Source organism: Micrasema longulum, unplaced genomic scaffold, assembly GCF_059751315.1.
Source record: "Micrasema longulum isolate JH-2025_06_02 unplaced genomic scaffold, ASM5975131v1 h1tg000015l, whole genome shotgun sequence".
NCBI lineage: Eukaryota > Metazoa > Arthropoda > Insecta > Trichoptera > Brachycentridae > Micrasema > Micrasema longulum.
In genome coordinates, this window is record NW_028277223.1 from 427,916 (window position 1) to 445,263 (window position 17,348).

The 17,348-nt window shown below is 33.4% G+C and overlaps 1 protein-coding gene across 1 annotated transcript in view; it reads right to left on the reverse strand.

Annotated features, from left to right (window-relative positions):
• Positions 1-2,996: 2,996 nt before the first annotated feature.
• ken (zinc finger and BTB domain-containing ken and barbie protein) overlaps positions 2,997-17,348 on the reverse strand; it is a 135,578-nt gene continuing 121,226 nt past the window's right edge. The window contains exons 4-7 of the mRNA XM_088241463.1: positions 12,554-12,736; positions 9,040-9,160; positions 8,004-8,525; positions 2,997-7,893 (exon numbers count right to left, since the gene is read on the reverse strand). Coding sequence (XP_088097589.1) covers positions 6,949-7,893; positions 8,004-8,525; positions 9,040-9,160; positions 12,554-12,726 — 1,761 coding nt within the window. The 5' untranslated portion in view covers positions 12,727-12,736 and the 3' untranslated portion in view covers positions 2,997-6,948. The remainder of the gene's footprint in view (positions 7,894-8,003; positions 8,526-9,039; positions 9,161-12,553; positions 12,737-17,348) is intronic.

Genomic DNA, 17,348 nt, shown 5'->3' on the forward strand with positions numbered 1-17,348 from the left:
AAATGCGAATCTCAACTTTATGGGTGACATAAATTTTGTTTTTTTATATGTCATATATGTACTTAATTAAAAAGAAATATAAATTATAGGCTGTTATTCTGGTCCATTAGTGAAATGAAAAACAGTTTTTACTAAAAATATTTTTATTAATTTACTAAATATAAGAACACATCTTCTTAACAAATTGTTGATATTCTATTATTCCTAACCAATTTACACTAAACTTTAAACATATTTTACAAATTTTATTTACATTGTCAATAAGTTCTTATTTAAATAACATAAAACTATAATTTGAAAACAAAATTATTTTATATATACAATAACACCTTTGTTTAAATATAAAATATCGCCTTAAATGTCTTCAAAAAATATATTTTATTGTAAATTTATAATTATTATATAACTGATAGAGAAAATAATTAGGCTAGGCTGTTCTTAGTAGAATGTGTAGCTTCTGCCTAGTGGTATCACATCGGTTGTTAAATCTAACTACGCGTATTTAATGACATAAATATTTTATTATTTTATCTAGAATAAAAAGGTTGGAAAATGTCTGGCGAAAAAGTTTGATTAAAAAAAAGAGGTAATATTAAAACAGATATTCTTTTGGAAAAATCAAGGCAAAAAAGTTTTCATGTCTACCTATACCTCAATTATTTGAGTTAGGGAAATTGCAAACGTAAAAAATCCTAAAAAGTGTAAGTTTATGTTTATTTATTAGCAATAGTATATGTATATTTTTTTTAATATGGCTTAGATCTAAAAGTGCAACAATATTACAGAAGAGTAATTTTTTAGCCATATTTTGGCGTCACGATGAACTGGTTGACGTGTTTGATATTAATATTAATAAAAAGCTACAAATTAATATGTGTGTGTATATATTATTCTTTGTGTGTCGTGTCAGGTTCCCCTAAAGTCGACTATCACTTGCGAGCATGTATCCATGTCTTAGGCATCCCTAAATATCGCCTCGACCGTCCAATCCTCGTTTCAAATGCCTATAGTCGGTCCTTAGTACTGATCTTAAGGGTCCACGATTCAACTCTGTACAAAAATATGTATGTAAAATAGTTAAATATATATTTATTTTAATTGACATCGACCCTTTTCAAAATGCAGGAAAGAAAAAAAAATAATTTGACAATGGCCCTTTTAGATCCAGGTCACATATTTATTAGAGTTCACCCAAAATAATATTATGCTCTTAATTAAATTTACGAAATCCATGGCGGATAAACATTTTATTAAAAAACCGTTGATTTTTTATGAATGATTCTGTCATTGAGATTTTGATACCTTTTTATTTTTACACGAATCGTGAATGATTTTTACACCGGTTAAATAATAAAACGGCAAGTTTATGAAACGACATTACATAAATCTAAATTTCAATGAAACTAAAAATGTTTTCATGATCGAAACATTAAATACAGACGATAAATTAGTATAAAATATAGTGCATTTCCGTTTTATCATAATTTGCTTCATGATTCTTTCAAATAATGTGTTCATTTATGAAATATCTTAATTTTATTGTGTGTTAAAAAAAAGTTGTGCTGTAAATACTTTACTAAAAAAAATTGAATCAATATTTACTCTACTACTTTTATAATCAAGCTATTTCCCTGTAAAAGTAGGCATAGAAGATGGATAGCCATACGCGTCTATTCTAATATGTATTCTTAGCTTCTTCCACATTGACATAGCTAGGTACTTACTCAAACAGAAAACCAAAATATTTTATTACTGCGTTATTTCATTTTGTTTATTTTTTAAATAAAATAACAAATTCCGCATTTTTTCCTTGTTGTGATTTAAAAAATATTTCTTTTACATTTGCGATTTCCCTTCTTTCGAATATGTTGTTACATTGAAAAAAACATCTTTTTTATCATAAAAATAAATATTATTTCAAAAATATTGCAGAAAACGAAAACGTACATACTAAAGGTACTGTGAAGTACAAGCATATTTTCAAAATAGTATTTTTATTGAGGGAAAAGATAATGCCCTTTAAACAGAAGATACCTAAAATACATATTTGTTGTTTAAATTTAGTACACAGTATAAAAAATACATTCTTGCAATATCCAGCATGAGCATAACCTTATATGCAAATTAATTTGTTAGAAAATATTTATTATTTCAGAAATAATTTAACACAGTTCAGTTTAATCACAATTATTTTAAGGACACTTGATTTTTTTTTAAAGGAAAACCACTGAATTTTATGGGAAAAAACGTTAGCCTAAAGATTTTAAAGAAAAAAGATTTTTGAAAATTAATTATATTTTCCGTAAATTTATTCACTGTCGTTTAACAAAAATCGTTTTAAAATATATACATTCATTTTTAAATGTAAATTATGTGCAGGTTTATAAAAATCTAAAACAGGGTTATTTCAAAAATGCTTGTATTTTTTATGTAATGAATTACTTTTTTGAGTAAAACAATAAACTTGATTAAATTTACCAGAAAATCCATCATATTTTGATGTTCTGATATGTGGCAATCACTAAAAACATTAGATACCAACATATATCAACATTTTTAAAACCATTAAATAATTGTATAAAAAACTTTACAGAATTTAATTTTTATTATTAGTTACTATGTTATGTGCGTTATTTTTTTGTGAGTAAATTCTTGATAATTCTAACCATTCATATTTTCAAAACGAACATGATTCAATCTTAAGTGTTTTTAATGACAAAAACTTGCCAACGAATTGAATAAAAACAATATAATTATTTATAAAATGCAAGAATTCAACGAATTTCTATTGATGAATTTATGTGGTACAGAAATTGTTTTTACTAAATGAATTTGAAAAATAATGATGAAACGAAAAGTAAATTATACATCATAAATCAATATAGTACCTATATACCAATACATCACCTAAGTACAAAGAGCATTTTTTTAAATATATATATATAAGATAAATTAATATATATTTATCGAAGCTTGGAAAATTGTATAAACCATCACAAAACATTAATGGAAATGATATTTTACATTTTTTTTTTTATGATTTACTTTTAGGTTCGTATTAATTAAATATTAAATTTTATTTTTGTTAAAAAAATCAAATCCAAGGTTGTTTTGCAAATGTTTCAATAAAATTAAAATAAGTGCTTATTATCCGAATATCTACTTAAATAAAAACTGTTGCTTCTTTCAACGTTGAATTTCTTGTATAAATATATATAAAGGTTAAATATAAAATAAACTTAAAAATACATAAGTGAAATAATTAATTTTGAAATAAATTATTCTTGAAACAATTTTTGTACAGTTTTGCCTAAAGAGGGGCGGGGCTGTTATATATAATTACTTTGCTGGTAAATATTTTTTTAGCCATAGTTTTTTGAAAATCAATTATTGTTCATAAAATTATTTTTAATGTGCAAATCAGTTTTACAAATTATAGCTTCGATTTTTTGTGACCGATTGGGGAAGACTGGATTTTAATAAAAACTGTAAAAAGTTATTTAAAAATATATTTCATATATTCCATAGAAAGACTATTTAATTCTCGTCGGTAATTTATAATAAATTAAAGTTTTTTTTTTTTTTTTACTTATTTAAGACAGTTCTTTTGTCTTCATTCTTTAGAAAATAAAAAAATACATATTTAAGAGAGATAAACGGAATGACCTATGACAAAAACAATTCTAAACAGTTAATAATGATATAAATTAATATTTTATAATTATTTTATTAAAAAATTGTGTAGGCCACTCTAATATTCTTTGTACGTCGACCGGTTTCGAGATTCCTCATCATCAGTAGAGTGGTTCTGAGTCAGTATAATTCTCAATGATGAGATAGTAACATCGAAACTAGTCGACGTATAACAAATATTAAAGTGGTTTATACAAATCCATAAACCAATAAGTGTAAAATGTCATAACACAAAGCGAAAAATGTTTTTGATAGTAAAAATATAAATTAATATCCATTAAAAACAGGAGATCGACTGGCATCTAAAATCTTTAAAAGCACTAATTGCATTTTCGGATAGATATGGTCACAATTTTAATTTTGCCTTTCATCATTTTCACATTCAGTATGAATGTTTTTTGTCATGTTTAAAATTAAGTATTTTATTTACAGATCTGTACATATTGTGGTAATTTATAAGTACAAATTCATGAACATCCAAAGTTTAAATTAAACACATATACGAGTAGTTTGAATGTCTAGGGATTCTGTCTGCTATTTGAAATATGTGTTTTTTGCCTTTATGGGATATTTTCAAACAAATATGAAAAACGGGTTGACAAGAAAGAAGTTGCACCATAAAAAGTTGAGTTAAACAAAGTTTTCAGTACAGCAATTATTGTGTTTTCGTTAAAAGGGACAAAACAAGTTGTTTGTTATTCTTTTTTTTTATGCTGTGTGTTTTGGCCATTTTGACGAAACCACAACAGTGATTTTACTTTAAAGCATATTTAACTTTTATTTAAACATGTTTGAAGTTAGATAATTGTTGCGTTTTCATAAAAATGGGTATAATAGCTGCTTAATCTTAAAACGCGATAATTATTCAACTTTTCACTTTTCTACTTAACTTTTTATGCCATTTTAATAAAAAGATTTTAAAAATTAGGTAGATGTGTCTTTGAGAACTTATCGAAAAGCCCTACTTCTACATTTAAATATTGCAACTTATGTGAAAAATATCGAATGTTTTTGATAGTGATTTTTTTTTTCAGAAAGAAAAACAATTGTTATAATAAAAACATTACCTGTGTTTGATTTAAACTTCCTAGTTAAAGTTTATAAATACAAATATTTTACATGATTTTAATGTAAGTAAGGTACTTTAGTATGTAACTATGGTTTACTAAAAACGTAAATACATTGTACTTGTTTCTTTTTCATTAGAATCTAAATTTACCCACATCAAAATTATTGATGAATATCAATGTTTGCTAATTTAACACAAAAATTTATTTTTTTAGTTTATTCTATGTATCACATTTTCCATTTGATATATATTTATTTATTTAAATATGATACAAAGTTTATCTTGAAAATAATTTACATCCAAAAAAGTACCAGCTGAAAATTAATAAATGTAATTTTTTCGTCAACATGGGTTGCTTTAGCTTTTTTTTTCACGCAACCTATTATGACGTAACTATTACATTTATTTAACAATGGCCTTAATTTTTCATGCATTCGGCCTATAAATCTTTGTGATTTACTTGTATTGCTAATTGTTATATAATGAAGTACCTATATTTATAATGCAATTAGTGCTATCGTTTTCAGATCACATTTTGGAAGTGCATGTTTCTAACTAATACTTGTACATAAATCTTTCAATTTACTAACACTAAGTAAGAAAATATCCTAAACACTATATAAATATAACATTTATTTAAAACATATTGTTCTCAGTTGGGTTAACTTCGATTTGCAGGTATAAAAAAACATTTACATTTCTTATGAACAGCTATCATTCGTACAGATCTAAGCAATTTGTCAAAATCTTTGGTGTATATTTATTATAAATATACTGAAGGATATTAACAAAAGTTTGGTGAACACATTCGTATTTTTAAAATTAAAATAATACAACTTTAAACATATCGGTTTCGTTGGCGGAATACGGCAGACGTTACTACGAATACAGCGCTATACTGGCAAACATTATTTTATCACAACTAAGTGGATTATGGTTAAAGCATCATCTATTCTACATAACTATAAGTTAGGAAACTTAAAGGAAACATAAAAATACTGGAATTTCGCCAACTATTTCTTGCCCAGGAAAAATTTCAAATCGAAATTCGATTCTTTGTGAATATCGCATATTCCTTGCGATGAATGTTTGATTCGACGCTGAAAAGCGAAAAGGACCAAGGTGGAATTTGTGAAATTAGAGTGACTTAACTATTTTGATTTATAGAAATATTCGATTTTTTGTATATGGTTTCATTTCTGATTAGAAAAAGCCCTGGTATATCACAAAAATCTCGTAATTTGTCAGCCCTTTCTGCTTTCAGCTATGACATCCTTAAATAAATATTACTAAAACGTATTGAGATTTCGGGAGTGAAACAAAAATGGAATGAATCGTCTTCTCGGTATCAAAAATAATATAATTGACCAACTGCGATAATATACAATATTACTGTTTATAAAGATAATATTAGTTATAAATATATGTACACATTTAAATAGATACGCATAAAACACCGCCTGCCGTAGCACCGGAGACCTGTGGAGTGACTTGAATAATAGAAATAATATTTTACAATAATATTCATTTAAATAATATATTTATGTTTGTACCCTATTCGCCATTGTCGACACTATAATAATTTTCTACGCAAAGTACGGACGGATAAATATTATCAGGTAAAACCCGCGTGTCGAGGAATAAACTTTACTAGGTGGGGAAATATTGAACAATATCATCGCCAAAGCTGATCTCGCGATGGAAGGTCGAAGTATAAAATAGCATAAAAACAAAATAGTCCAAGTTACTCGAGGCCTCCGGTGCGACCGACCACCCGACCAACCCTAAACTAAACTTACATTTGACGAAATTACTATCCATATCGGTGGAAGTACGTACGTGTTATTGGTACTTTATCTCACATTTAACATTCATAATAAATACTATTCTCTTTCTACTGGTCCCGCGGTATAATTTTTAAACAAATTATATTTTGAACGGACCACCGCCGCTTTATTGTTGTCTAAAAAAATACGTATAAAAATAATGTATCAGGATTTCATTACGGCTATTATATACATTCCTGAGGTAATTTTAGAATAAATTATCCTCAAAATATCAACAGTTTGAACAGGTCAGCTCCGCGGGGCGATTGCCTACATCACTGGAGAGATTCACCGCAGTAGGGGTTTTCTGCGATCCTATGCTTTCCGTATATTCCGACCGTCGGCGTCGGCGTCGAGAGCTCACTCGTGAAGGTTCTTACTGAGGAGCAGATTATTGTGCGGACCCGACAAGTGTCTGATCAACTCCGGCATCGCCTCGAACGACATTTGGCAGAAGCAGCAGTTAAATCTCCCGGCTCTGTTGGATCGGCCGTCGTTCTCGCTCGACGATATCACGTTTCGGTGAACGGAACACAGGTGCTTGAGGAGATGAGCCTTCTGCTTGAACATGGCCACGCACAGTCGACACGCGAACGGCTTCTCTCCCGTGTGCACTCGCAAGTGAGTCTTGAGGTTCCAGGACATCCCGAACTGCTTCCCGCAATACTCGCAGCGGTACTCCCTCACGGGCGGCTGCTTGCTGGAGCCCTGCTCCTCGTCCGCGGGCGGGTACAGCGGGGGCGGGTCGTCCGCGGCGCCCATCTGCGCCTGGCACAGCGACCAGGCGCCCCAGGAGCCGGCGCTGGGCGGGCGGTGGTCGGGCGGCGCCGGCGCCGGCGACAGGCCGCGCTCCGCGACGTGCGGCGGCGCCGACACGCTGAGCGGGTGCTGCAGCAGCCGCGGCCCGCCCACCTGCGCGAGGGTCTTGCGGTACCGCAGGTGCGCCATCTCCTCCAGGTAGCTCGGCGAGAAGGGCACGAAAGGCTGGTTCTGCGAGGGAGAGTTATGGAAGCCCGGTCTCCGCTTCCGATGCGGCGTCACAACGTAATTTTCGGGAGAAGTTTGTACGAGCGATATTAAATCTTGATCTGGTGGCTTCAGCTGACTATAGTCTTCATGTTTCATAACTCTGGACTCTAAATCCAATGGTTCTATATAATTAGATTTTCTTTTTACTCTCGCTTGTGTGGCTGTGTGTTCTTGTACTCTCGAGGCCAATTTTTCTGCCAAATGTCTTCGGTACAACTCTTCTACCGCTTGGTCTTCTATACTAGACGATGTTGATCTTCTTCTTGATATTAAAGCCTGCAAAAGAAAGAATACCAAGGTATTTTTATACGATATACATTTTTAAATCGGAGAGTAAAATTTATTTAAACACGAAGAGGTGGAATAACCCCTCGGGTGGTCCTCACCTTATGAGCCGCTATGTGTTCTGCATCTATGTCTCTGGAGTTTTCTGTTTCACTGGTAAATTGTTCTGTGCTCCTGGCTAGCGATAAGTTCACGGGGTTCAGAGAACTTCTTCTTCTTCCGCTAACCCTCCCACAGTCCTTTATCTCCTCCCCGCACTCGTCCTCCAGCTCACCCTCTTCCTTCTCGTCGTTGCTGCTCTCGTTGGAGAACACCTCGTTCTTCACCTTGACGAAGTCTTCTTGCGAAGAGCTGTGGCTGGCCTTGGGCCCCTTACTGCAGCCAGCTGGAGGGGACGCTCGGTCACTCTCTGAGTGGGAGGACCCGCACAGTGGCTGGTCTTGGACCGGCTTATTGTTCTCATTACTGTTGATGTCCGTTTTAGAAGACGTTCTTGAACGGTCTGAAATTTTCGTGTGATGTCTCTCATAATCCACTGGTCTCAGGTCCTTCGTAGATTTCCAAACATCTGATTTTATATCTAATAATTCGAACAATTCCCTCATGTCATCAATTTCCCCGGACTGCAATAAACATAAAATTAATTAGTTTTAACATAATTTAGATTCAGACGATTATGACAGGTCATCCGTGCCCCTTCTTTAAAATGCTTTTCATCTCTCTAGTTAAATGTAATTCAATTTTATATGAATTGCATTTTTAGTCGATGACATATTTCATATGAAAATAACAATTTTACATCAAAATTCGTTCTTTAAAAGGCATGTTAAACGAAATATTTTTTAACTGCTGTTTCAGTGACATCTATTTATCTGAGCATAAAACAAAAATATTTTTTAACTGTGATGACCTTAAGATGAATACAAACTTCAATATTCTACAAAAGATGTCGGTAATAAATGCTTAATCCGGTAATAATTTCGATTTGATTGCATTACCTTAATTAAAAATATTTACAGATTTTAAAGAATAATACAGCACATTTTGATCATTCATAAATATGAATAAAAATTACAAGAGCTTACAACTTTCAGCAGTACAATTGTCAAGAACTTTAATGTTATCAAAGAAACAAACCTCTATGTACGCCTGTCCGCTATACAGAAAATCCAACAGATGTCGCATTAGTTTACTGTCTATTCCTGACATGTGAATAGCTGCGGGGTAATCTTGAAGAGGGGTGTCGTCTAAAATTTTTCTGAAAAAAAACGCAAATTAGTAAAATAAATCGTTGGATTGGCACACTTTCTGATTTTTTAAATGTATATGGGCATGTTTAATTACAGGCTACCGACGAAGATACTTTTATAATAATACATTTTCGTTCATAAAAATAATATCGATGTTAGTTTATACTTTATACCGTCTCGATATGTACCGATGAATATGGCGTTCATGTCACGGCGCAGGATAAAACAGGACGTAAAATTACGTAATTTTAGTAAAGGGCGCTGTAAAATACTTGCAATTTCACAGTATTTTTTAAAAGTATTCATCACACGACTTGGAATTTTTTGGGATAGATCTTCCGGCTTTTCGTAGATCTCTTCGCGACTAAACAGTGTGGGATGAAGTTGGATTGGCATGGTTTAGCTCAAAGTTTTTGGTCTTTCGTTTTTTTGAATATATTGTATACAATTATCGTTTTGCCCTTGTTTGTCTTTGCTAAATAGTTTTATGTTCTTTTTGTTCAGTTTCTTGCATTTATGTTTCTTCGTGTAACTGTTGTAATTGGCTTTGGCCGTATGTATATAATAAATAAATAAATACGCAAAATAAATAAATGATGGTAATTTTACCGTAGAACACGGAGACTTTTTATTTATTTTTTTCCTTACTTTATCTTACCTGGACCCCGATTACAATGGAAAGTTAACCCTTAAGCTAGGGTTTCCTAGGACAGCGGTGCCCGTATCTTTACGGCCGTAGTGAGCGGTGATGCGGTGAACAGCCGTCGTAATGGTGACTAGAGAATGATTTCCTAGGAAAACGGTGTTGATAACACCGTTAAAAAATAAAGCCACTCTCTAGTCACCGTTACGACGGCTGTCCGCCGAATCACTGTTCACTACGGCCGTTAAGATACGGGCACCGCTGTCCTAGGAAACCCTAGCTTTACCGGTCCAATGTTGAATTTCATTCGACATCGATTTTTTTCAAATATCACACTTTGGAAAATTACAGAAACTATTTTTTTCATTTAAAAAAATAAAAACTCGGTTTGTAGTAAAAACGAGATTTATTTTTGAAATGTACATAGTAATGGCATTATTATCTATATTTATTATTTTCAAAAGTATGATTTCTTTACAGGTCAAATTCCAATACGGGCCCTGGGCGCCGATTACAATGGGAAGTTGACATTTATCATCAATTTTATCTACAAAGTAAAATGAAGAAGATACTTTAAATGTTCATGTAAATATACTCATTTTCGTACACAAATATCGGTTATTCGTTATAGACAGTCGAAGATAACTGTTATCTTTCCATTGTGATCGGGGCCCTGGACGCAAAGATTTAGCTTGATTCGAACAAATGTGTAAGTTAAAGTGTAAAAACTGTTTACTTACATTGAAATGACGTCATTTTTACAAATTGCAGACTAAAAATCTTTTCATTAGTTTTTTGTTAATTTGAAAAAATATTTATATTTTAATAATATTTGGTGCCATTAACAATTTGAACAATTAACATAAAGGTGTCGAGAAACGCCACTTTTATTAAGTATTAAATATGCAGTTGGCCGCTTTTGATACTATTTTTAGCGTTTGACCATTTTTGATACTGAGGGGTGAGGCCCTCGTTATTATTTTTGTGTTTCGGATTACATGAAATGTGAGGATATGCGGTGACACGTGATTTTGGTAAATAAGTATTTGAACAGTGTCCTGTCACTGTCTTGCAAATGCCACCCTGATGCTGTGCGAAAAAGACAACTGCACTTTGGACCTTTTATGCCTAACGAAAATATACAAAATCGACGTTTTGTTGCATTTTACGCAATCGACATTTTCCGCATCTCAAAACTGAACCAATTTGTTATTTTTTTTCCGATTTTGTTGTTTTGAAGTGAATTTGATATTTCCTTTGAAACTCAAATGCCTGATTGTGCGAAAAAGCGTTTAAAAACCGTTCGGATAAACGTAAAAAATATAGTGGTATTTTTTATTGGTAAGCATATGATTAAATTCAAGAACTTAAAATAATGCATGTTTAAATATTGAATTTAAGTAGGTACCTAGGCACTTGTCTGTGGTTGAATTCCAAAAATTAAATTTTTCATTTTCAGCTCTTCTCTTCTCATCTACAGGGGTGCACTTTATTTAGGAATGTGATTTTAAAAAATGTATTGAATATCAGATAATATTATTTTTGTATAAACAAAAATCCAGTAAAAAGAAATAAATGGGTAGAAATTATAAAGAATATAAGGATTTAATTGGGATCCATAAAAAATGAATGTTGTTTTTGAACATTAAAAAACAAACTTTTTTTAACACAAAACAATTACATCCTTTATTTTTTTGTATGTGCATTCTCGGCATATGCAGCCCTGGAGTGGTATTCCAAATGCTCTCGTGGCCGTAGAAAACACTTTTATCTCGTGTATTGTGTTTGTAAATACACGAGATAAAAGTGTTTTCTACTGCCACGAGAGTGATTCAGAATAGTGCCACTGGTGAGCGGTGAAAACAACTTTTTTTCTAATTAACAGATTGTAGATCTTAAAAGCTATAAATATGCCCATGTCGAAACTCATAATTTCGCTAAAAACCGCACGCAAATCGGTCTAGTAGTTATTCCGTCTATCAAGGACACACATGATTTTTTATATAAATATATATATTTAGTGTGTTGTTCGGATCTTTATAAAAATTTATGATTCTGTAATAATTGTATTTTTAGTATTATAATAATATGCATGCTCCACTGTCCACTATGTTGTATTCCAACTCAACACAGGGCTTTTGGTCTTATAGAGTTATGGATACGTTTTTTTTTGTAACGTGTATCTTTATAAATATTCACGTTACAACTTACTTCACACAAATAAATATTTTACTTCATGCCAGTAGTTACTCCCATAGTATACCTTGTTTGCCTATTTCGTCAACTTAAGTCCACCAATTTACGTACCACTCATATTTTATTTCCATAACAAATTACAGTGAATCTCACCAAGAATTTTAACCGACAACTTGAATGGTTTGTTCATGTAATGGATTAGTTTAAGTTTGGTCTGGTTAGGTTAGGTCAGATTTTATTTTTGTTTTTCTAAGGGATTTTCGTTATTTTTAACTTGGTTATAATGTAATGTACAATGTTTACATTTACTTTTAATGAATAGCTATTTATTTGTTTACTTAAAAAAGCATTCTCAATTTACTTCAAAGAAAAAAATTGTATGCAACGATCGGATGTTTCGCTTGTGGCCTGATTTAGGAGATTTGCTCTAATGGTGATAAACCACAGAAAACTCGCCAGCAGACTGTTGTCGTTGGTCAACAGGCCTTCCGATGCACTCGAAGAGCGTTCGGCATTCGGTGTCCTGGTTAGATTAGATTAGATTCGGTCACTCGATCCTCACCTTATGAGCGGGCTGGCGGCCGCCACCACGATGCGGTGCGCGTGCAGAGGAGGCCCGCCCTCGCAGTGGAAGCGCACGTCGGCGTGCCGCCCGCCGCGCCACGCCGCGCCCACCTCGGCCGCGATGCACGCGCGGTGCTTGCCGTAGCTCAGTGTGAGCAAGCCTTCGCCCATGCTGCACGTGCTGCAACAAAAACATCATGATTAAAATCAACATTTTACAACAACAACAGAAAACCATCACGCCGTTTCACTCTATCTTTGCATACAGATGTCGCTTCCTCTACATCCATACATTCTCATGCACGCTTGCCGATTATTCCTACTTTTGACATGTCCATTTTCCAGTATTTGTTGGATTCGGTCATGCCGTGTCATTCTCGGTATTCCTCTATTTCTGCATCCATCAACATTCGCATTGTAAATATTTTTAGCTATTCCTTCGCTGTCCATTCGCTATACATGTCCAAAACAGCGCAGAGATCTTTTTTTATTTCGTCAATAATCCTTATGTAAGCCTTATGGGCTTGCCACACACTCGACGAGTGGCATGGGAAGTAGCGAGGAAAGAAGGCAGGCCGCACGTCATGCTCCTCGTCGTGCCCACCGCCCCCTTTTTTGTCGGTTTTGAGCGCGAGTCAAAGGACCGGCAATATAAGCGCGAGTGGTTGGCCATATAATCGCGCGGTCGCAGTACGCATCGAGTGCTCACACAAGGCACACGCGTCATGGTGTATATTTCTTTGTATGACATTGACATAATTAGCTATACTCAAAATGCATTTCGCGCACGCTCTCACAGTTTCATCGTCCATTGTATAGAAAGACAAATAACAAGCGCGGAGCAGAGAGGGTAACATCGGGCGAGAGGGCGGCAGCGGGAGGAGCAAAGTGAGGAGCAGCGCAAGGAGCATAGATAGTGTGGCGGGGCTATTACATAATGTACGGATCTCTACATTTGTGTAAGTTATACCACAAATTCACCTAAGAGATCACATTTCGACAGCATTCAGACTACTTTCATTCCTGGTTTTCCAAGTCCATATTTCGATCTCATACATCAGAGTCGGGACCATTGTCTCCATTGTGAACTGCTTATTTTGCCTCTTGCGACAATAATTTATTTGCCATTTTTTTTTATTTCTGTGCACCGTTCACTCTGTTTTCGGCTCTCCCTCTTTTCAATATATTTCTCAGTCATTCCATCCGTAGTTAACATACTTCCCAGATACACAAATTCCTCTACCATCAACATTTTGATAAAGTAAAAAACGATTTTGGTATTAAAAATACATATTTATTTAATAAAACTTTGTTTTTAACCACCTTTTTTTATTTTCCACCGACCGGTTTCAAAGCAAACAAGCTTCTTCGTCAAGGTTTACGTAACTAATGAATTGATTCCTTTTTTATTTTTATCATGTTCACTAAATACTACACGTTCAAGTCGTTTTTACATATTTATTTATTTATACTTTTACGTTGTTTGTATTATTTTTTTATACAGAATAATGTTCCCTCACTGGGAATTAATATATATTTTTAAAAGAAATAGCCTTCTAAACTTCTATCTCACTAAATACTACACGTGGACCCAATAAATCAAGTGGTTTTTACAAATTTATTTATTTATTTTTATTTTTATTTATTTATACTTTTACACATTACACATCTTTTTTATACAGAATAATGTTCCTGCACTGGGAATTAATATATATTTTAAAGGGGAATAACTTAGAAGCTCGCAGCAAGTAGGAAACAGAGGATTCGGAAAGAATTTATGAAAAATACACCACAACACCCAGACCAATTGAGAAAAAATATTTCTTGGATTTTTCCTTTAACTGGCGTGAAGCGATCCCTCAACGCCAGTTTCACAGTTAGCCAACGCCACGGTGCCAGTCTAATAATACATGTTTTTTCGGTCGACGTTCGCGATTTCTTTAAATTACCTTACCTTCATAAGGAAAAGCGAGCACTCAGAAAATTAAAACTATTTTGCCCATGTTTTTGTATGCCGAAATCATGTTTCGACACTCCTTCGCAAAGTCCTTCATAAATTCTTTTTAAATGTTTACGCTCGATCAATCATACGCTACTGAACCATATCAAAGATTTTCACAATTCATTGAACTCCGTAAAATCAACAATATAATTAGTTTTATAAATTAATGAATCGTGTGCGTTTTGCGTCGATTGTACATTTGTGTTTTGTAGTATTATAAATTAAAGTACCTAACTCCCTTTTCTCCCTCTTCTTTCTTTTCCCTTTTCTATCAAGAAATGTTCTATACTTTATTGCAAAATTTTATCTAATATCATCATTATTCTCCTTTCCGTAGTCAGTGGTGTGTAGGTAACTGCATTGGCACGCCAACTGCGGGGTATTTACATTATCTGTGACATAAAGGCATTAAAAAAAATTAGATGAGAGTTGCATTTATTATTTACCTTGCTTTATATGTACAAGGTTTATATTTCTTGAAATAGATTTTTCATCAGGATCAGGAAGAATATTCTACAGTGGGCCAATAAGGAACTTCTCAGCATTTGCTCTTGTAAATAGGAAACCGCTTAAAACACTTAAGAAGAAGCCGGCCTGTTGATATTCATCAACAGGCCCACTAGAATAATATCCTACTTTACCAATGTCCTGCACTAACTTGACCATGTAAGATGCTACATCTCGTATGACTTTTTTGAAATACAAATGTATGGTAAAAAAAACTAAATAAAAAGTTTTGCAAATATGAAGATGTTATCAGAAGAATCTTGGGTGTGTGGTGGTTTGACTATATGATAAATAAACAAATCAGAGAACGGATGCAGCAAACTCTGGTGAAATCTGTCATCAGGCGGAGGCGATACGGTTGGCTGGGCCACATACTGCTGATGCCTTCTGAGTGCCTTTCTGGACGACCCCTGTTGATGGTTTGTCAGCATTTAATGTCAAAACTACGGGACGCGAACCTGACTTGACGCCTGGACATTGCGGCTGTTATTCCTTAAATGCTTTGATGCATCAATTCGGTGGTGATCTCCCGTGATGGTTTCATTGGATTTGAGAAGCTCATAATACACTACATGCAACTAATCACGGTGCAGAGCAGAGATGATGATGATGATGATGTTCGGTGATCTTTCGACAGATCATGGTCACTGTAAGCCTCCACAAGACTTCTACGCGCTTCAGCTAAAGATTTTTAAAAAGGTAATGCATAAAAATGCCCCACTAACACTATTCTTTAGGCCGGAAATTCGACATGTGTGACGCTAAAAAAAAACATGCTGTTTACACTTCGGCAGAATAACATATACCGTCATTCCAAGCCTGATGGAAAGCTTCACGATGAAGTTGGCTGTAGTATTTCCCGATGTAAATAGGCTAAGATAACACCACCTGTCAAGAAACAGCGAAAACTTATTAATTCTTGTGTGGCTGTGATGTCACACTAGTCGAAATAGGACACAAGACTTGATATATAGACTCTTATTTTTTGAAATGATGAATTCGTATTTTTCGTAATCTCCAAATGGACATTTTCACACCTGATTTGGAAAGTTGCATTTGTTTAACTATGCTAAATGTTAATACAAAAATCATTTATCTTTGCTACGCGAAAAATGAATATCCGCTAATTCAGCAACACATCTATCCAGATACATTTTACAAGTAGGTATGTCTCCATGTTTTTCTTTTTTTTTCAAATGTCTGATCTTTAGAATATTCTGTCCTTTACTAGTGGTAACACGATGTGACATCACCGCGCGCAAAGGGATTATTTACCACAGTCTTTTAAGAGCTAAGGTCCATATTATTATTAAGAATATTATTGTGAGTTTGGCAACTGGGTAAGTAGTAATTTGGTTTACGCGGTGAAAAAACGCAGTTTTTGATAAATCGAATATTGACTCAAAAGGCTCACATTTTCTTTGACTGAATTTCTTAATTTAAGAGATTTATAATTAAAATAATAAGAAAAGAATAAGAGAGATCGGCTAATTATTCTCACATGTGTGTAAATATTAGCACACTTTCACGGTTAATGAGAATACTTATACGAGTACATTAGCAAACAGAAGTGAGACATAATTTCTTTTGTATTTCCAATACGGAAAACAGGTATAAATATGCAACAGGCTCTTTTACATACAAATTATGACTTACTTCAAATCGATCCCTTGTAATTCTAGCGTTTTGTAATTTTAATGAAAAAAACTCTAGTAGTGAAATTTTCGTTAATAAATTAAATGGGTTGAATTTATTTACAATATTTTATTTTTGTTAAATTTATTTATTTTAATATAAATCACAGATGTTATTTATGTTCCAAGGCGCATGTAAGAAATGTGGTAATGTGTTTTGACGCTGCCCATTTGATTTTGATAAAAACTGGCGCCTTGATATTAAAAAATAATAAAAAATATTTCCGAATATCGGCCATCCAATTTTTACACAACACATTACCACATTCCTTCTATGCGCCTCGAACGTAGTCCCCACTAAATGTGATTCTTCAAGTCTGTTTGTGAAAATTCTCAATGGAAGTTCATAGTAATTTATTCCGCAAATTTAAAATTACCAGTGACCATTATCCTAGTTTTTTCTATTAAGAGATTTATTTTTTCAGACGTTCTAATTGACAATCATTGGGTTAACCGGGATGCAAAAGTCAATTTTTAAAAAAAAAAAAGAGCCACAACAATACACCGCACCCCAGGAATAACAGTGGCACAACTTAAAACACTGGTTTTTTTTACAGGAAATCAGTTACACACCATGCCGCGCCATCAGT